Source organism: Anser anser (genome assembly GCF_964211835.1).
Source record: "Anser anser genome assembly, chromosome: 1".
Lineage (NCBI taxonomy): Eukaryota > Metazoa > Chordata > Aves > Anseriformes > Anatidae > Anser > Anser anser.
In genome coordinates, this window is record NC_139720.1 from 182,124,045 (window position 1) to 182,145,298 (window position 21,254).

Consider the following 21,254-nt stretch of genomic DNA (forward strand, 5'->3'; position numbering starts at 1 on the left):
TTGCCACAGTGGGAGGCAATCTGTTAAGGACACTATCTATGCTACAATTTCAAGTGAAATATATCTCAGGGTGTTACTTTATGAATAAATCCAAAACATAGACGGATTTGAGTATACCTACAGGCACTAACCAAGTAACTGAAATCCATGAAACGTGGTATGATTGACACATTATTTGTTGAAATTCTGCATGTTTGTTATCAGTACTGCTACATTTTGGGGTCAAGCATGCTTAACATTTTTCTTCAATAGAAGTATGATATTACATAAGCCACAATTAAGTGAAACACATCTGAAACATCTGCTTTTTTCCCTGACAGAAAAACCTAACCCAGTCCTCTGCAAAAACCAATTCTGCTTCTAGAAGTAGACTAGTAACTAAGACGTAACAGAATTCAACAAAAGCAAAGTTGACAAAACTCTGTAAAGAGATGAAATCTCTTTAAAAAGTCCAAAACATGACTAGCAAGTATGCATGCATATGTGTACACCACACACAGGCTAAACATTATGTCACTTACAAATATCCTACCTGTAAAACGACAAATAATATTCCACTTAAAATCACAATCAAACTTTAAAAATTAAAATCTAATATAACTTAAGACACAAACCAATTAAAACTCTAGGATAAACTAAATTATTGATAACCGTTGATGACTAAGTAACAGCTTGGAAAGAGGAAAGGGGCAGAACTCCCTTTTCTTTTTTCCAAATGAAGATATTTTAGCTGAAATGGATTTGGTTCTAATTACAATGCTAACGTTTCTATGACACGATACTAATCAAATAGTGATATCTGAAGGAGCTCCACAGTTTCACTACCTAAAAATAGCGTTAAAAATAGTGAAACGTGTAGTTAACCAACTTTCAAAAAAAACCTTCAAATACTAGCTGTACTTTTACGGGATGTCAGTCTAGCGATCTTCAACCCACACAGAGAAGTCTGCTTGACAGAAGACTCAAAATTATTCCAAGTTTGCTTTTACAGCCCCACGCTTCCAACCCATCACCCTGTTAACTCGAAGCTACCCCTCTAATTTAACACATGGCATTTCTCCACTGGGAATGACGAACAACTGCCAATTACGTTTCCACCAGCACAAAACCATGGTTGGCATCCTACATGTTCAAAAATATAATAAAAGAATCAGGCCCTAGGATGACAAAAGAAGGTCTGCAGCGTTTTGTATCTTGCCTAGCGAAGTCCTCGTGCTCAAAGATGATGTTTTACCAGAGTAAGAGAGAGTCTGCACAGCCTGGCGTGGGCAGATCCAAGCTCGCTCAGCCCTTACAAGCTGGATATGTTATCTGTGAACTGGACAGCCACACTCTGGTGCTGGGACAGTGGGACACTCCAGCAAACACGCTGAGAAGCAGGGCTCGTTATCGAGGGCACGGCCACCCGCTAATCCACCTGTGGAACCCGCAGACAGGCCCTGCCGGCAGGATGCGCCCGCCTGCCGCGTTCAGCCCCTACAGAAAGGCCCTGCGAGGCTGCCAGCCCCTGCCTGCCACAGCCTGCTCTTCCCCCAGCCCTGCAGCAGGCCCCCAGGGAGGCGACGGCTGAGGGAGAAGCCGGCGGAGGAGCCGGAGGCGAGGCCCCAAGCGGGTCGCGCCCGACCCTGCCCGAGCCGAGGAAATGGCGACCCTTTCACTTCAGAAACCCTTTCGCTGCCAGAAAAGCGGGAGGAGAGCCCCGCCGAAAGCTTAAACAAATAATAAAGGCAAAAAAATAAAAAATAACCACACAAAACAGCCAACGGCCGAGCAGGCGGGAGGCTCAAGGGCGGCCGCGGGGCAGCACCCCCCCGCCGCGGGCCGGCCCCGCTCCCCCCTGGGGCTCCCCCCGGGGCCGGGGCGGGTGGCGGACGGTCCCCCCTCCCCCCCCCGGCTCTGTCCCCTCCCGGCCCGGCCGCACTCACCTGCTCCTTCCGCTGCCGCGCCGCTCCCCGCCGCCTCCTCCGCCGCCGCCCGGGGCGGAGAGGGTGGGAGGGGGCGAGGGGGGAGTCCGTCCTCCCGGGCCTGAGCGCGGAGCGACACGGAGAGGAAGGCGGGGAGCGCCAGCCGCTCCCGCAGCCCCACGGCGCCCGCCGCCGCCCGGCCGCCGAGCCTCAGGGCCGCTGAGAAAGCGGCACGGCCCGGCCCGGCACGGCTCGGCTCGGCTCGGCTCGGCACGGCCCTCCCCTCCCGGCGGCCCCTGCGCCGTGATGGCGGCGGGCAGCGGGGGAGGGAGAGGGGGAGGCGGCGCCGCCATGTTGGGGAGGGGAGGGAGAGCGCAGCGCGGTGTGGGGTTCTCTGCTTCCCGCCCGGCTCCTGGGGGCGCTTGGGGGGTCTGCCCGCGATGAGGTGCTGCTGGCTGCCCCAAGCAGGGCAGAGCCCCCTCCCAGCCCTCTGGGCTCGCAGGTCCGCACAAAGTTATGCTCCCGCCTGCTACCAGTTTGTTGGATTTGTCTTCTCCGCACACTTTAAGCCTGTCTTGGGGATGTTGTTGCATTCATATGGGCATCCCTACAGTACAGGAGAGACCCAGACGTAGAACTATTAGGGTTGGAAAAGACCTGCAAGACCATCTGGTCCAACCATTCTTCTACCACCAGTGTCACCCACTGAACCACGTCCCTAAGCACCACGTCCAACCTCTCCTTGAACACCCCCAGGGACGGTGACTCCACCACCTCCCTGGGCAACCCGTCCCAGTGCCTGACTGCTCTTTCTGGGAAGAAATGTCTCCTCATTTCCAACCTGAACCTCCCCTGGTGCAACTTGAGGCCATTCCCTCTAGTTAGTCCTATCGGTAGTTATCTGCAAGAAGAGGCCGACCCCCAGCTCCCCACGCCTTCCTTTCAGGCAGTTGCAGAGAGCAATGAGGTCTCCCCTGAGCCTCCTCTTCTCCAGACTAAACAGCCCCAGTGCCCTCAGCCGCTCCTCACAGGACTTGTGCTCCAGGCTCTTAACCAGCTTCTTAGCCCTACTCTGGACACGCTCCAGGGCCTCCACTCTTCAGACACGAGGTGTGTACAAATTCTGTAACTTTTTTCAAAAGCTTTGTTTTATGAAAGGTTAGAGAACTGTATTTGATGAGGGGTTTACCAGAGCAAGTAAGTCTTTAGACTGTTGTATTGATCCGCACTGGGAGACCACTGTAGAGGAGTTAGTGATCCAGATTAACCTGAGCAGGCGCAGTGCTGTGGTGTGCTGTGCTGCACGTTCAGCATGACCTCCGGGACTCCGTTATGCTGCACAAACTGTTGGCCACAGGCTAAATGAACCTCACCAGCTAATTGCAGTGGAGGAGCCTGCAGGCAGCTCCCACTTGGTATCAGTGATGAGATTGTCTGCGTGTCCTTGCCTTTATCTAAAAGTGCAGCAAGAAGTTCTCATGTGAACATCCTTTCAATTTGACAGTAGAAGTGGTGAATAGAGTTGTTTTCTAGTAAGAAAATCGTGTAATAGCTCAAAATGGAGGAATCTCTTCTATAGGTGGGGTCAGCCCTGCATGCTGCATGTGGATCAGAGGCCCATGCGATGCTACAGCACCTGGGGTTCCAACCATCTAAAGGGATGTAAAATTATCGATACTGTTTTTCCCTTACAGTGCTAGCACTAATAGATAGTATTTTAAATGACATCTTACAGACTCTGAGTGCCTTTCTTACAGAGATTATAACAGACCAGCACTGGAGATTTTATTTGCAGCACTGGTGCTATCTGTGTTGCTGTCCTCAAAGGAAGTTGCACAGAACTCCTGTTGTATTTATAGGTGTGGAAGTATGGTAAAAAAGCTTGAGGTATTCTAAAACGAAGTGTATGGGGTGTAGTTATTCCTTTTTTTTCCTATATAAAAATAGTTTCAGTAAAGCATCAGTCTTTTTTATTGTTATGTGCCTAATTAAATATAGTCATGCTGGAATAAATTATATTAAACGTTACAAATTTTGAAGAACATGTTGAGCGATCTCTTTGACAGCAGAAAGTGCTTCTAAGCAAGTTGGCCTAATTTCTTCAGGAGGAAGCAAAAATCCGTAAGTTCCCGTGTCCCGAAGCTCAATGGTAAAAGAATATTTAATTCCAAGATCATAAGCCCAGTCATCTGAACCTCCAGGAGCTAAATCTATACAGGGAAGGGAAAAAAAGATAAGTTACTTGGAACCATAACTTCAGTTTTCTGTTCAAAAGCTGTCTCCTGATAACAGGCATATGCTATCATGCTTCTTGTTGTAATAAAAAATCATACTTACAAATTGTTTGTGCACCAGTACCAAGTTTATAAATTTTCTTTGTCGTTCTCATTATAGCTTTAGCTGCTTTCTTTGCCAGACTTTCCTGAAATTAGCAAAACATTATTAGCTGTATAGCTTTGTGATAATATTAATATATATTCAGTTAAGATTTATTTACATCATGCTCTGGATCTCATATTAGTTAAATATGCATATAAAAGGCTCTTAAAAAAAAACACACAAAAAAAACCAAACCAGTGTGTTTAAAACTTCCAGTGTAAACCCATTCTACAGATTCCATTTCTGTTGTATCTAGATAAAAAAAATAGATGGGACCTTACCATCCACCACAGGCAGCAAACTGTTGTCAAAGCATATATTCCCACTTGTCTCATATTTTTCCTTTTCTGCCACAGTATTTAAATAGTGATTCATGTACTATTGACCAAAACCAGCAGCACATGATTTGCATTGAGGAAATTCTAGTCTTAAGCCCCATAGAGGACTGAAGGCCCAGAATTAGTGCATTTCCTTCTGCTTTACAGTCACAAATACAGTTTTTAATGCAGGCAAATAAAACAGTTTGTTCAGTAAATTAAGCAGTAACCAAGACAGCATAAGAACATATGCTGTTTGGGATTATTTTGTTCTATATTTACATTACTGACTTTTTTTTTTATTTCTTCTGAACACACTGGCACTGGTTACCAATGGAAACACTACATTGGACTGTCCGTTTTTTTTTCAAACAAAGTAGGATGCTTCCAATGCATTGCATGTGCACTTTTTACAGTATTCCTATCTATAGAACATGAAGATTAAAAAAATACGCATGTTAAGTGACCTGAGAGATGCATAAGGTTAAAAAGAAGTGAAAACGACAGCAGTTAGCGTGGATCATTGCCAGTATATGCAAATGTCAATCCTGTGTCTTTATAAACTCTCTTACTGTTTGTCACTATGTAAAGATTCATGTGACACGTTAAATGATGTGTGTACCTCAGACATGTGCTGTCTTCCCATATGGCAAATCCCAGAGCCTGAAAATCAGATTTCTGGTCCCCTTTACACAATTTTCTGCTCCTTCCTTAGTGCTGTGCAGGAGCCGTTATTTCAAATAAAAGAATGTGTTGCCTCGGCACTTGGAGCCTAGGAACATCCAAAGTGGGCTATGAAGTGCAGGAGAGGGAATTCCTTGCTCTAAGGTACTCGAAGACTTTACATTAAAAATAATAATAATAAAAAATAATAAAAAATATTACTAAGCTATTCACCTATTTTTATGGCTTAATTATTCTGTTTTAATAAATCCCATTTTAGCCTGGATCTCCTTTCCAGATCCAGCAAACTCAAAGTTTTCTGGTTACTGGAGAAAACCACTGGCTACTTCTACTTTGTGTTCTGCCTGTCTACTAGAATACCTTTTACCATGTGGTCTGGTGGCTCGAGGATCTAAAATTCTGCCTAAGCAGGGTATGGTATCCATCCTACCATTAGAACCATTTTAAGATAAGTATCCCTCACAAAATACCTTTAATAAAAATAACAAGTATCCACCAGAACACCTCATTGCTTTGGGATGTAGAGGGTATTTTTCAAAGTTACACAACCGAGTACTTCCATATAACATAGTCATGTATGATTATGTGCATGCAAACCACACAACTTCATTATGAATTTACACAAATGTCCTTTCCTGTTGTCCAAAGAACTGACACTCCGCTCTTTTACCAACAGCTTCAAAGTATCAGGGATTGATGATGTGCTATCAGTCTGGGATAAATATTTTATTTTTTCCAGTCTCCAGCAGTAGCTGGCTGGTTTGCACACTACTAGACTAGCCCAGACCTCTTTAAGTTCTTAAGAGGAGAAATTTCACCTCCAAATTCTTGATCTTCAGAACATTGTGACTCCCTTATTACAAGCATAACCAAGCAGGGTAAGAAGTTCTGAAATAAATGTGAAACTTAAGGAAGCAGGAAGACTTACCAGTTCATCGTGGTCTTTGCTTTTCTTCATGGTGTAAGAATATGGGAACAATACCAACTGGGAGTAAGAGTGCATTGTTATGTATGCTTTAATGATGTCTTTGTGATCTCTGATAAAACGAGCCACTGCTTTAACCTCAGGTTCAGACTCTGGATAGGGTCCACAGTATGTCTCATAGCATTCATTGGGAGATGCTCCTTTACCTGTAACAAAAGAGCATGCAGCGTTACTCCTTAAGTTCTTCCCTTCTGCACTCTTGTTCATCTAATGAAAGAACAGAGTGTGGTGCCAACATGCAAGAAGCAGTGGACTCTGCCATACTATGGAAAGAACTTTAATTCTTGCAGAGATCAGTGCAAGCCTACTCAGATTTCTCACCTACTATACTCCTGGGGAAAAAAATAAGGTAAATATTAAGGAAAGAAATGATTCAAAGACTGGATAAAAGTCTTAGAGGAGAAGATGAAAGTGCTCCCATTTCTACAAATTAATCAAGAACAAGATTGTGAGATCCCTTCTTGAAATCTAGAAGTACTACAGGGAAGAGAATCCTAATCCTAAGGGCATGTTTGATCTCAGGGGGAAAGCCAACTATTGATTGCAAGTTGAAAGAACACAAATAAATTGAAAGTAATGTATCAGATTTTTAAGAATGAGGAAGTATACATTGGAACAAATTGCCAGAAGACATATAGGAGTCACCATTTTTGGTATCTCGACAAGAAGATCAAATTAGTTTCTGGAAGCAACCAGGATATTTATTATTAAATGTCAACTCCTTGTGTTTTAATAAATTTTGAAAAATTTCCCCTTTGCTACAATCTGATTTTTAAATAAGCATCTTATCCTTAAGTCCTTATCCTTAAATCTTATGCAGGAATAAAGCTCACTGAGCACCTTAACACGCGGAAGTCTTTCCCTGGGCACAGGGACACTTTAACAAATGTCCATCTTCCAGAAATCAATAATGCCAGTGCATCTGCAGAGTAAAATCAACACTAGCGATTATCATATGATACAGGCACAAAGCTGCATCAGGGGAGGGTCAGGCTGGGTGTTAGGAAAAGGTTCTGCACCCAGAGGGTGCTTGGGCACTGGGACAGGCTCCCCAGGGCAGTGATCACAGCACTGAGCCTGCTGGAGTTCAAGAATACACCTCAGTACAGGTGTATTTGGGTGAAATGTAATTGTGATAGACAAAAGGCAAATGGCATCTGTGTGAAATCATGCAAAAATGACCAAATCATTACATTAAGTTTTACACTATTCTGTTTTGCACAGACATGAGTAACTGCCTAAGGAAGAAAGCGATGAAGGATCTGTTTTTGACAATATTGGATGAATGTTGTGTCTGCTTTCCTAAGTTCTTAGTGGTGCTGAGAAGAGCCAACTGAGGAAACAGTATGGAAAACACAAAGAAATATTTAAGTCCAAGTCCCAGTCAATTTTAGTTCCATGGAGGAAATTCCAGGTTAGATCATTGCTCTTAATGGAGTAAATCTGCCTTTTATTAATATAAAAGAAAAACATCTTGTATCAGCTCATTAAGTAGTGCATTTTGCTCTTCCTAAAAATAGTGAGAGGTGTTTTTCTGTTCCTAAGGTTGTTTCTGAACAGATAATCAGGGTAGTACAGTTCTAATTAAAAGCAAACATATAAAACCTGGAATTTTGCCATGATGCTAAGTGTATTTAAAAGCAAGTCTGAAGCCAATGAAAGTCTGAGCGTTTAGCATCCCACCAACAACTCTTCTCTGTTTAAAAGTTTGTGAGTAAAGACTAAATTACAGGTTCCTGTGAATTTGGGGTCGTTTCCCATGAACTCAGTTGTGTTATGGTATTCAGCTGATAGAATCATAGAGTCATAGAATATCCCGAGTTGGAGGGGACCCATAAGGATCATCAAGTCCAACTCCTGGCACCGCACAGGTCTGCCCAAAAGTTTAGACCATGTGACTAAGTGCACAGTCCAATCTCTTCTTAAATTCAGACAGGCTTGGTGCAGTGACTGCTTCACTGGGGAGCCTGTTCCAGTGTGCAACCACCCTCTCGGTGAAGAACCTCTTCCTGATGTCAATGGAAGATGATACAGCTAAAAAAGGTTAGAACATTACTATAAAATGATAAAATTTCAGCTTAGTTCTTCTGAGGATCCTGCTGAACTCCTAGCATTTTGCACAGCCACAGCAATAATGGAGATCCTACAGTTACTATGTTCTGCATAAAATCTGTTCAACCGTTGCTATCAATTGCCACGCAAAGATATATCTGTTCCTGAATAAGCAGTATTTTTATGCTAATTAGGAAGAACATGACTTTATTTTTCAGCATTTTACTGAGTGTGCCACTAAAAGGAGTAGAAACCTAGGGAAATCCTTACAGTTATTAGGGTTTTCTACTTAGATAATCCTTACAGTTATGTAAGTCATTGTAAGTACATGATGTTGGTGCTTAGATTCATCTGTGCAATTTTTTCTCTCCAATGAACCTGCAAGGTGCTGAGGCTTCTCTCCTCTGTGTTTTCACCCATGTCTAAGAGATAAGCGTAGTATGGCTGAAAATAGTATGACTATTTCCCTTGTTACTAAAGTAAGGTGCTCGGGGTTGCCCTGTAAAAATGTGTACAGTTTGCCCAAAGACTCCTTTAGAGAAGAAGCACATTTTAAGGTATCTGTATTCTTCTCCTCTTTGTAAACTGGAATCACTTCTCTGCTTCAGAAGTTGTTGACCACCAAAGGTGCTTGACAAGTTAAACATGCTACATAACCTTTCCCTGAAACTCGTATCTCTATCACATAGGTTATTTTTGCTGTTATTTCTCCATGCCTCTCTTCAGACCTCTCCTCTTGGCATATTTATAGTTAATATGACTTTTAAATATATGTATTTGGTCCCCAACTTCACATTTTTGTGCCTGAAAAAATGCATGTTTTTCTCCATAGTAAAGAAACATCTTAATTCCCAGTTTAGCAGTGGACTAACAAACCTGTTAGTTTAAAGGATATGCCCCAAATGCCTATTTGGGATACCTGACTTCACTGTTAAAAGTGCCTTTTCCTCTCATAGAATAGAAACCCTGCATAGAAAGGGTTTCAATGCTATTCCCCTCTTGAGTTTAAAGATCAGAGCAATTGCCATGTTTAAGGCACTTTCATCAGGTCTACAAGCGTGTCTCATTACTTTGCTGAAAGTCACGCAGGACATTAGTGACACTACTGAGTGAGGCCAGGCCTGATCTATAGGGTTTTAAGAGAGCTGTTCTGCAGAATATTAAAAACCTATCAAGTACTAAAGTGTCTGTGGGTAAGTAAAAGTGATATAGCCTTGGCAACGAATGCTGAGAGCCAAGAAATTTTGGTCATTTAAGCATTGCTGAAGGATGACTGAGGTGACCCAGTTCATACAGTGCCCTGGGTACTCCACTGGGTGGTGCAGTAGGCATTGGGTGGCATGGCGAGGGCCGTCTCTTCCTTCTCTCCTCCTTTTCTGCCACAGCCAGGTGTGTTGTAGTGTGATGCAAGGGACAGGGTCCAGCGTCCTGGTCCCCCTCTCTCTTGTCATCATGCTGGGAAGAGGTTAGTCCATGGTTTAACGTCTTGGGAGTCCTGGGTCCCAACAAAACGTATCTCAAGTTGGGGAAGTGTTCACTGGTTTGTAAATGTGCTTAGGTGCGTTTGTATGAAAATGTTTTCAAAATTAAGAATTTTATAGGCTGAAACTGAGACAGGGGTACAAGACAAAGGAAACAATGTCATACCACACCACTGCGCATCAAAATTCCTGTTCATGTCAGTACCGATGCACCTGTTGTTACCGTGCTGTGAGCGGCTCTTTCTCCACAGCCGATTCTGTGAAAAGAGACACACAGAGCATGTTCAGGGAAAAAAGCTGAGAAAAATGATGGCAGCATCTCACCTGTTAGTTAAATGTGACTTCCCACTTGTATCTCTACAGGTCACTTGCCAATGAAGGTATAAAAGACCACGGCATATTATAAAACCACAGTCTGATTGCCAGTGAGGCTGGATGATAAATGGAAGTGTTGGAGAGGATGAGAAGTGCTCTGATTTCAAAGGATTTGGACCAAGGAAGGTGAGGAGAAGACATACTGTTTATCCAGGTGTGTGAGTTTACAAATCCAAGTCTAGTCCTTCTGTAGAAATTGCTAGCAGCATGTGTAAAGTTGGAAATTTAGTGAGCGTCTGTTGAGATGTATATGTGTAGCTATCCAAATATAAGCCAAACTGGACTGAAGATCTGAAGTGGAAGAACTTATTTTTTAACTTTTTAACATTTTAAGTGTAGGATCTAAAAATGAAAAAACAAACAAACAAACAAACAAAACCAACAACTCAGAGACTCGGAGTTCCTAACAGATAAATAAAATCCTGGACAAAAGATACCTGCTGTACCTTCCTTTATCTGAAACAAAATGTACTCAGAGAACTGGGCTATCGTGCAGGAGGGGAGTGAATTGTTGGCTGTGGTCTAACTGATGCAGGATGCTATTCAGCTTGTGCTGGATTTGTAACCTTGCAAAGGCATTCCCTGACAGCTGGAAGCTTTGCAATTCCAGGATGAGATTTAGTTATTTCTAAATGCATTTCCAGCAGCTTGGAAGACACAAAGGTACCGTGGGTCAAATACCAATTAGTTGCAGTGGCTGTTGTGGTTTAAATCGGGCAGAGATGCAGAAACTGCAAGCACAGATTAAGGGTTTGGGGCATGCAGTTCCAGGATGAAATTATGCCCTTGACGTGCTCAACAATAATTCACATAAACAGCATGTCAGTACATTGCACAGTCTGTCAAAAAATCTGTACGTACTGAGGGATGGCTCCATGTGTACTCGTAGCCATCCACATTTATCACAGGCATGACGTAGAAATCAAAATGCTCCAGAAGTGTCGTCATGGTCTGATCTCTCTCACGCACATGGATTGCCTGTAAAACACAGGAAAAACTTATTAAAGGCATTCATAACAGTGGTTTTCTTACCTTCCTAGGAAGGCAACTGAAGGCCCATGTAAAATAATCATGCGGTTATCACACCAGTCTACCTCCTGATGGAGGCGTATCACATCACAGAAACTTCTAAATAGCCAAAGAGCGCTTTAGTTAGGAGTGGTGGGGAGAGGAGAAGAACGGAACTGATACAGTCAGTGAGATACACTGCAGTCTTTGAGCTTTAGCAGGTGGCCATGAGATAGAGTTGAAGCTTATTTGTAGGAACGTTCGAGCTTTTGCTGCTTGTGTAAATGGTAGGAACCCACACTCACACCCAAAATACCAGAAAGGTAGCATCAAATAAAGCAAGCACAAAAATAACGAATCACATTTCAAGTGGCTGCTTTACATAACATTATTTCTGCTATGATTTTATTATAGATTCAATGCACGTGTATGCAAGGAGCCAGCAAGAGCTACATTGCTAATTTGGCCTCACTGCCTATTTTGAAGGCTTTAGTGATACCTAACCTGGTTGTTGGTCTACCACACAGGGATAAATTTTAACCTAGATAAGTGGTTTTGTTTCTATTGGAATAGATTAAGTCCTTAATCATACCTTTTTTCATTTTTTTCCTCTTTATACCTTTTTTAAAGCACTTTCTTTCATTTTAAACCCTTCCCAGTTTTCCTCAGGCAATGTGCTTTGACTTAAATGAGAAATGTCAATCTTTCTGCAATCCAACAACAAAATTAAATGATAAAGAGTGGAAACATTATAAAGAATGCCTAGTGTTTTCAAGAGAGAGATACTGAATTTAGTGTGTGCACAGACCTGTATTAATATCCAATTTTAAAACGTTACTTCACAAACTGATATAGAAATAAAATCTGAATTTAAAACACATAAATTAGATCAAGGGGATGGAGAAGCTAAATGTTCAGCTTGTTATTTCTGAAAAATGCTGCAGGGACATGTCACCGGCAAACTGACAGTGTAGCTGGTAATTATTTGGAGCAGCGTGAAAAGGGCAAATGCATTTCTCTCCAAGGGAACCTTGAAGGCTGGGATTATCAATGGGTCATAAGGTACATTCAGCTGTGTCTGTCCCAAACTCCTGCAATCTCCTTTAAAATGTTATAGTCATTGAGGCATTACAGTTGTGACAGAGGACAGAAATAAATGTATTTCTTCTTTTTATCATCATCATCATCATCATCATTTAGTGATATCCTGGACAAACCACAATTCATGTTTTAAGGACACCTCTATGCTGATGCTCTGGCTACAGTGCTGTTGATTTTGAAGTCTCCATCTCATCTAGTTTATTTTTATTGTGAACTTGGCTTTTGTGAAAGGTGTCCTCTGATCTACTCCAGGCAGTGCCAGTTGGAGTAATATGGACATAAGCCACCGTGCACTACATGACACAGAACCGGGATCACTCCTTGGATCCATGTGGCAATATAGACAAAGCCCTGGCAGATTACCTAATACTTGTTCTTCACAGCATGTCTTCTCCATCCCTGACCATTCCATATCTTTAAAAGTCTCTGTTGAGACTCCGCTTTGAAATACGTACTTGAGAATACATCTGAACTCTTTTGCATTTAAGCCATGTATTTTTCTCTCTCTCACACACAGCCGTACCTCCATCTACTGACGTGCACACACATACACACACTCACTGCTCCATGTACATCTTGGGGAAAATCCTGAGCTGGTGTTGTGGAAGTAAATGGATTAAGACATTACAGAACTTGGATTGCAATTGGGAAGAGAAGGTAAATGGCAGCAAGATAGTTTGCTTTGCTTTGAAAATGGTAGCCAAGTATGATATCTACTCACATGGCCTATGAACCACAGGCAGAAGGCAGGAGAAATCCATTCTCTAGCATGGATACCACAGTCAATCCATATCGCACTTTTGGGATTTCCCTGCCCTTTAGAAAGCTGACCAAAAAAAATCATGTTAAAATCACTGTTGTAAAGAATACGACATGAAGGTGGAAGTGAGCAGGGTAACCAAGATGGAAAAAGAAGCCCCTGTGGTGTAGGGAGTGTTTAGACTGACCCTAGGCCAGGTTGCTGCTCTCATTTATCTTCTCATATGGTCAGAGGGCCATATTCATACTGCTAACATAAGAACCAAGACTGCACTAGGCCCTGATTTAAAGACATCAGATCACTAGCTATGCAGGGCAACAGACCAGGTTGGTTTTGTAGTTAACAGAGGAAGGTTATCTCCCATGCCAGTGTTTCATGCCTTTGGATGATCGCCTATGTGTGGTAACTTCTTTGTGACCCAACAAGGAACCTAACATGGTCAAATGCCTTTGTCAAATGTAATGGCACCGTATCAGAAGAACTTAGGAAACTTCTAAAAAAGACAAACGTTTACACATTGTTGAAATATGCATTTAAGTATAGATTTAAGAAAGTGTTTTGGCCAAAACCCATCACTTGCTCACATTAGTACCTGGAAAGATTTCTCAGTAAGTCAAAGCCATACCTTCAAAACATAAAGTGGTCGTTTTTCATATGATGATCCAATATGTATTTTCTCAAGTAGGTCAGAATGGACTCTCGCTACTTCTTCCATCCAATAATATATCTGCAAAGATGAAGTAGAACACTTTGTAAAAGGACCTTCTCCCTATTGTTTTCCCTTGTTCCTAAAAGTAGTCTGGACTTGACTTCATTCTTTGTCCCAGATTCCCACCTCTTCAGCTAATCGGAAGAAAAAAGAAAACACCCCCACCACCAAAAAAAAAACAACCTAGCAATTCAGACCTCTGGCCAATTGCCATGCTGACTTCTCTTGAACCAACTGATGAGACATAGTCACAACACCGTCTAGGTATAGCCTTGAAACTCCTCTTTAGTTTTATTTAGTTAAAATATTATTCACTTCATGTTTTAAATATTTATGTGGTGCTTTGCTGCTGCATTTCACTTCTGAGTAGGCTGCATTTGAGTGCTGGTTTGAGGTAATGTGTGTATAATAGGTTTTGTCTGGTGCTTCATTCCTTCTCTATAAAGGCATTACACTAATTACAGCTCTCAGTGGTTGAACAATACAATGATAATTATTTACCTGTTGATGGTTTCTTTTCCCTGTCTCTATTCTCAACCATGAGGTCTTTAACCCCTTAAACAAACCTACAGAGTATTACAACAACACCTTACTTCTTTCAGAGAATGGTAGTTTTGATAGTATGATGAAGAACTGCGTGGGTTCACTGTGTCATTGATAGTCTGTTTTTCGATAAGTCCTTGAACATCTCCCATCAAAATTCTGAAAAACAAAGAAAGGGCACAAACTCCTGACAAATGACAGTATTGTCAATCAAGTTTACTGAAATATTCATGACAAGAAATAAATACGTACTTGTGCTGGATGCTCAGTTTTCTTAAATTAGCTTTTATGCTGTTTATGCTAGATGCAGCGACATAGAAATGGACTTCTATGTTCTTCTTGATGTATTCAGCCACAACGGGTTGCCAGAGGATGACCTGCAAAGTTTCCAGGAACATTTAATCTTTTTTTTCCCCTTTTTTTTTTTACCAAGGAAACAAAAAAAATATTCTTATTAACATTTTGTAAGCACTTTGAAAATTATCAAAGCATACATTTTCAATTTAAGAGACCACTCATAAGAAGCAGTTTAATGTGTGTTGTGTTATAACATTCTGCTACTGCTGGAAATGAAATGTGTGTATTTAAGGAATGTTTATAATGACTTCTGCACATAAATTCATAAATCAAGAACAAAGACAGGAACATAACCTTTATTGAGATAGTATTTCTAGTATAATAGATATGTTTAGCCAGTTATTATGTTACATGTTTTCAAGTCTGCTGAGAGTTATTTTCCCTTAGGGTATTTGGAGAATTAATGAAGATCAGACCAGTCTTTGTAGCTATTGTGTTCACTGATTACTTTGATCAGGGAGGAAATAAATGCCAGAAGGGGTTTGAGTATAAGTCAAGATGAAGCAGCAATACAGAGATTAGAAATGGGAAGAAAATGAGATTCTTTTGGGCAAAATTAAATCTTTTACAATAATAAAATCAGAAGCCAACATACTCAATAACAGAGTGAAATTTTAGAAGCAGTAATAGCAAAAGATCTAAGAGTGACAGTAAGCAGAAAATTAGGCATGAATTTACAATGTGGAAAAGGTCAACATAATTCTTGGATGCATTTTTAAAGAGATGCAGCATGGAGTCACTAGACACTGGGCTTATTTTACTCCTTTCTGGTGCAATTGCACCAGGAATATTATGTTTCACTTAGGGCACCATGTTTCCAGACACACATCGGCTGCTGACTGTTTACCTCACTCATTTCTCAGGGAGAACACATTTGCAAAACCTAAAGAAAACTCTTCCATGCTTTTGATCAAGACTTTGGAACAATAAATGGTAAAACATTTGGGCCCCAGGTGTATTACTGCCATGTGCTATACAAATGACTGAGCTAGTCTCGGTGTAGCCATCTCAGGCATTATTGGCAGGGTAGTGCCATCAGGTATCTTAGCATTGCTTGGAAAAAGCATCCAAGAAGCAAACCAGATGCTTAGCTCACCAGCACCGATTTCCCTGGGGCCTTGGCTAGCCTGATGTCTGTGCTCACATACAACAGTTCAGATTTAGTTTCTTGTTGACGTAGGCATTCTTTGAATTGGAATAATTAAAACTAAGGAACTCTAGGTTGGGGGTAAATGGGAAACTTTCATAATGCGTGTGGTTATTAGTCTCTTTATCCATCATCAGCAAGGGTCAGTACTGCCCCAGGGACAGCTACAAAAGACTGTTATAAGCATTTCTGCATCTGGGTCTTCTGCTGAACGCTATGTGCAACACGTGTGATGTACGGATAGTGTTTCCTTTGTTTTAGATTTTTGGTTTCCACCTTTTGCAGGAGTAACCTCTATAATTAGCCTGATGATTCTTTGTGTAAGATGCTAATTTTCAATTGTTTCCTTTTTTTTTTTTTTTTTGCTAGATTTTAACCATGAATATTTGTTGGGAGGTGCCATTTGTGTCTTTCGCTTTCCTGTTCCTTTTCTCTCTGTCTTTCCCTCTCTCTTCATGGCTTCTTGGGGCTCCTGTGCGCAAGAAAATGAAGAATGACATAGGTGAGGAGAAGATGGAGGAATGGAGATCTCTTTTAGTACAGCAAAGGAGATGAATATGTGAGTTGACCTGTGGAGGTGGAAAAGAGTAAAGAAAGGTATCAAGGTTTATGTGAACTGGAAGGAAGAATAAGAAACTAGGAGGGCCAGCAGGAGACTGGTAAGAATTTGGGTGGACATAGCATTAATAGGAGCTAAGAAAGACAGAGAAAGACTTGGCACAGGCAGCGTTAAAATCTCCAGTCGTCTGAGACACATCCTTAATCATCCTGTAAATATGTTGGCTAAGGGAATGGTTGCACCTTTTGATGCAGAGTGTTGGCTTCAGATAGTGGGGGTGTGACTGGGGAAATGCTTTTGAAGAGGAAGGGATGCCTCATTTTAATTAAATGCTCTCTTCTTTAATGGCAGAGTGAAATAATAATAAAAAGTATTGCATAACAGATTTTTTTTTTCATCTAAATGCTGCTTTAATAAAAATACCACTTTATATTGTAAATCCAGCCCTGATCTTTAAAGCTGTGCAAGTCATATAGGTCAAGACTGCATTGGGTTGAAGCACTAAGTTTCCCTAGCAAATGTTTTCTACTTACTGTGCTCTACCAGTTTTGTGGTGTCTTATACACAAGATCAATTGCAGAAATCTGAGCTCTGATATAATAATGTTACGAAGTAGAGGTCTCATCATGTAAATTAGGGGGCAGCAGAGTGATGAAAACCAAGCTATATGTTGAGTTGCTTCATTAGGACAGAAGAATGAAAGTGGGCTAAATCTTTCTACTACTGGGAAAAAAATAGTGCACTCTTATTTATTTATTTATTTATTTATTTATTTATTTATTTATTTATTTATTGTGGAAGAATTTGGCCTAGAGATGAGAGAGCCACAGGGAACTATTTACCTCGGTGGTGTTCAGTAAATTCTTAAGGGCTTCAACCTGTTCGTCAGTTTGTGGGCGAGCCGACAAAACCTCATCCCTGAAAAACAAGGGTATTTAGGTGAAGCACAGGTACTTGAAACTGGAGCATAACTAGAGAAGCAGCCTTGGCCTTTCTCTTCTTCCCTGTCTTGGCCATCCAGAACTCAAAAAAGATTCAGTAGTGAAGATGCTGAGCTCAATTCCAGCCCCTTCTTCTGCCAATCAGCCGAATATATGCAAGAGCTGGGTGGCTGGTGCAGGGCTTTGGTAGCTAGCATCTACTGCTGTACTCTGAGATTGCTCCTGGGAGCTGGCACCAGCACCACAGCTCTCAGTCCCAGCTGATCCAGAGTGCAGCAGGACGGCTGTAAAACCAGCCCAGACCAAGAAGATAGCTCTGCTGTTCTCCTCTGGTATCGACCACTCTTCAGCAGAGGCATGAACCCTCCTATCTTGCTGCAGAAGCCCAGCACAACTTTTGGTAGATGTGCAGAGACCACTGCTATCATCATTCCTACTTCAGTCCAGTTTTCCTGATCTACTTTTTCTCCATCTGCCACTTACCCGTGGTTTCAGGTGCTCTGTACCACTGTCCTCCCTACTATTTGCCCAGTAATTTATATTCCCCTTTCTACTTGAAACCCAAGGTCCATACTCACTGTAGAGAGAGATGGCCCTTCCCATCTACTCCATGCCTGACTCCACCATCAGTGACAGAAGAGAAATTCATGCACAGATTAGAAAGAATGAAAGAAGAACCGTCCCTGAAGGTGCTCAAGGAAAGGTTGGATGTGGTGCTTAGGGACATGGTTTAGTGGGTGACATTGGTGGTAGGGGAATGGTTGGACCAGATGATCTTGGAGGTCTTCTCCAACCTTAATGGTTCTTTGATATAGAGTTTTCCACCCCTGTGCCAGTGCGGACCAGTTGTGATAGAAGCACATAATTTGCAAATGAGGGGGCAGAAGTACTTATCTCTCTGAAGAGATCTTTATCATCTGAATGCTGCCTTAAGAAAAATACCGCTTTACATGGTAAATCCACCGCTGATCTTCAGTGCCCTGCAAGCCATGTAGTTCAACATTGCATAGAATAGATATTTAAAATAATTCATGCGTAGAATGCAGAAGGAGGAGACTCAGAGGAATGTCAAGCCCTTATTTCCATTTTCTGTGTTGGGGTGGCTCTCATCCCGTCAGTCATTTGGCATACATTGGTGGCAGTGCATAGAAGAGGCACTAAGTCCCCACCAGCCCTGCCTGAAAAGATGTTTCTGAAAAGAAAACAGGCAGGGCTCTCAAAACAAGCATTTTCAAGCTGTGTAATGTGATTGCCACAAGTCGTTGTTGTGACTGATTTCAAGCGGAGGCCCGACAGTGTCTGGCAACCAGGTGATTCATCTTTTCTACTTTTAGCCAAGCTCCATGCAATCACTCTTGCTTCTCATGCAGAACCAACAGTATGCCAGCCTTATTTTTGCCTCCGCCATCATTTGATGGAGCATCAGAAAGCAATCAGGGCCAGGCAGGGCTGGCGCTTTGCCTTCTTCTTTAGACAAGTGCATGCCAGAGCTTGTGTTTAGGGCTATTTTAAAAATGAATTTGCCCTCTTATACCTGGGAGAGACTTTTCACAGGGGAGATCAGAAAAGGACTGTTGCATGTGGTTTCATCCTATGATCGCCGCAGCCTGACATAGCAGAGGATATTGTAACGAGGAGGTTGGTATGTACCTCTATCCCACAGTTTGTTGCACAAATAGTTCAGGTGAGTGTGGTTCGTGGCAGACAGCTGGAGGCTAGCAGCAATTAGTCATAGCTCTCACTGATAGGACATGAATATACCGACCAAGCTAATCCCAGTTCAGCCCCTGCCCTGATAGTGTTTAACATGGGGTATTGGCGGCTGGAATTGTGGTCAGTGGGCTTCTCGGTTCCTCTGCTTCAGTTTGACATTATACCCTCTAAATATATTATACCCTTTGTTATACTGTTATACTCTCAATAAATTATATCCTCTTAATAAAGATACGAGCACTGTGAGGATTCAGCAGAACCTGAGCTAATTTAGAGGTGTGTGGTAAACCAGAGTTGATTGCATCCTAAATATGCACACTGCTCTCCACTGGCTGTATAGGAAGATGAAGATGACTTGGTCATACGCAGCATTGTGTAGAAAGCCCATATAGTCAGATGAATCCCTTCAAGGATTCAGGGGCCCTGGCCACCATCTCACAGACAGACATAAATCACTGCCAGTTCTCTTCAGGCATCTCAGTGTCTTCCCCCCTCCTCTCCATTGCATTTCTCGATTGCCACGAAGGCTGTCAGCATTGCTTATCACATGAGCACTTGAAACAAGTGCTCAGCATAGATGTGTCTCCCTGAACTCATAGCCTGGCTTCATTCAAACCCTGTGTGGTCTTTTGGAGGTCTTTTTTGGTGGTCTTTTGTGTTGGTCTTCTGTTCCAGAAGAGAAGCCTCCCTGCTTTGTCTCCAGCTGGAAGCCTTCCTCTGGCTCTCAGCAGGTAGGATCAGTAGAGGAACGCTGCCAGGATCTGCTCTTGTCCTCCCTGACCTTGCCATGTGCCTCTTGTGTCCTTCTTCTGTTTTGCAAGAGACACATGCTGCTTGTTTTACCTCATTCTTTCCAGTGGGAAATGCCATATTCTTCTGTAACGGTGAGATATTCAGTGTTTTGTTTAAACATTAAATAAATGAACCTCCAAGTAGCACAGAACGATATTGCTGAATTCACCTACAAGCTTATTTAACTGTCCCCCTACTTGAAACCCCACACCTCTGTAGCAATTCACAACAAAATATGATTGCAACGTGAAACAGGTGAACAATCCTGTTTTTAAGGCATAAACTTAAGAAGCATTGACCTGTCACAGTCCTGCTACTGACTAGGGGTGCAGAGTAACAGAGGGCCCTGAGACCCAGTTCCCTGTTACTCGTGTAGGTATTTGAGTTCAGGGAGCAGGTTGTGTTTAATCATGGTTCCTCTAGGTTGTTCAGCTTGCTTAATATCCCCGCGTGAGGGGATTATCTTTTTAGTTCTACCTATTAAGACATTGAAGGTTTTAAAGCCAGCTGCCCATATAGAAAATAAAAGCACTTTGGCTGTCTTCCTCTCTGACATATGTTCTCATGTTTTAACAAAGCATTTGGTTGCAGGGTATTTCTGAAGTTTATCGATAGGTAACAATAAAGCTGCTTCTGAAACACTGTACAAATACAAAATGGTTATTCAAAAATGACTTATGACTGGAGAAACAATCATAAAAGCTGCTTTAGAAAGAAAACAGATTGTTAGCACTTTCTGAAATGGTTTCTCTTTCTACCTCAAGAAGTAATTCATTTAAGGTCTTGTTTTAAGGCAGACGAAGCAAATTATTTTTTCCCATTAAGTTTCAGAATGCCCTTTATTGGCATTCGAAAGCACTGAATGAACAGAATTGATTTGCACTTAGACTGAAAAGAATAGTTTTAATATGATTAAAAACATAGGATTTATGGATGCAAAGAAGACTTAGAATAATTTCATTTCCTCCACCATCTATATATTAAATTGAACCACAGACCCAATTACAAGAGCAATAAATAAATGTCAGCCTTTGCCAAATGTTTTCCTATGCAACTTGGAGTTACTTTACCTCAACATTTTCCCTGTCCCACTCACCATACACCGAGAGCCCGGTAGCCACAGGAGGTTTTTACCTTGGAAGAGTGAAGACATACTTCTCTTGAATCCAGATGAATAGGGTAAAAAAGAGCAAGTAAAACTTCATCTTCACAGCATCCACAATGAAACCCACTGCAATTGGAAAGCCCAGGGTTCGGGACCCACATTATTGATTTCAAAAATGTTATTTAAATAGTGGTTAAAATTTAATGCTGCCCCTCACCTCAGCCCCAAGCTCGTGGTGGCTGAGTCAATATGACAGAAGTCTCTGGGCAGGTTCTGCTCATATTGAGGTCACCCAGCACGGAAGGGATAAGGTACATTTTGGACATTTTCATATTGACAAGT

At 42.0% G+C, this 21,254-nt stretch overlaps 2 protein-coding genes and 1 long non-coding RNA gene across 14 annotated transcripts in view; 1 reads left to right on the forward strand and 2 right to left on the reverse strand.

The window, feature by feature from the left end:
* ZC3H13 (zinc finger CCCH-type containing 13) overlaps positions 1-2,272 on the reverse strand; it is a 48,910-nt gene extending 46,638 nt beyond the window's left edge. For 4 of the 7 annotated variants that reach the window (XM_083815931.1, XM_083815929.1, XM_083815930.1 and 1 more), the window contains exon 1: positions 1,926-2,272. In XM_083815931.1, coding sequence (XP_083672057.1) covers positions 1,926-2,257 — 332 coding nt within the window. In that variant the 5' untranslated portion in view covers positions 2,258-2,272. The remainder of the gene's footprint in view (positions 1-1,925) is intronic. The other 3 variants (XM_083815932.1, XM_083815933.1, XM_083815934.1) reach the window with 3 other exon arrangements.
* A 147-nt stretch (positions 2,273-2,419) lies between these two features.
* LOC310889047 overlaps positions 2,420-21,254 on the forward strand; it is a 33,351-nt gene continuing 14,516 nt past the window's right edge. For 2 of the 6 annotated variants that reach the window (XR_014576340.1, XR_014576342.1), the window contains exons 1-2: positions 2,420-3,014; positions 10,166-10,303. This is a non-coding gene — a long non-coding RNA (uncharacterized lncRNA). Of the gene's footprint in view, positions 3,015-6,458; positions 8,313-9,342; positions 9,787-10,165; positions 10,332-16,186; positions 16,362-21,254 lie in introns of those variants that run through there. The other 4 variants (XR_014576341.1, XR_014576343.1, XR_014576344.1 and 1 more) reach the window with 4 other exon arrangements.
* On the reverse strand, positions 3,858-21,099 carry CPB2 (carboxypeptidase B2). Its single transcript, XM_083816012.1, has 11 exons — positions 20,942-21,099; positions 17,204-17,279; positions 14,551-14,675; positions 14,349-14,457; positions 13,672-13,773; positions 13,008-13,112; positions 11,039-11,155; positions 9,969-10,059; positions 6,213-6,415; positions 4,242-4,326; positions 3,858-4,114 (listed from the first exon to the last, which is right to left on the reverse strand). The coding sequence occupies exons 1-11, from the start codon at positions 21,010-21,012 to the stop codon at positions 3,930-3,932; spliced, it is 1,269 nt and encodes a 422-aa protein (XP_083672138.1). The 5' UTR covers positions 21,013-21,099; the 3' UTR covers positions 3,858-3,929.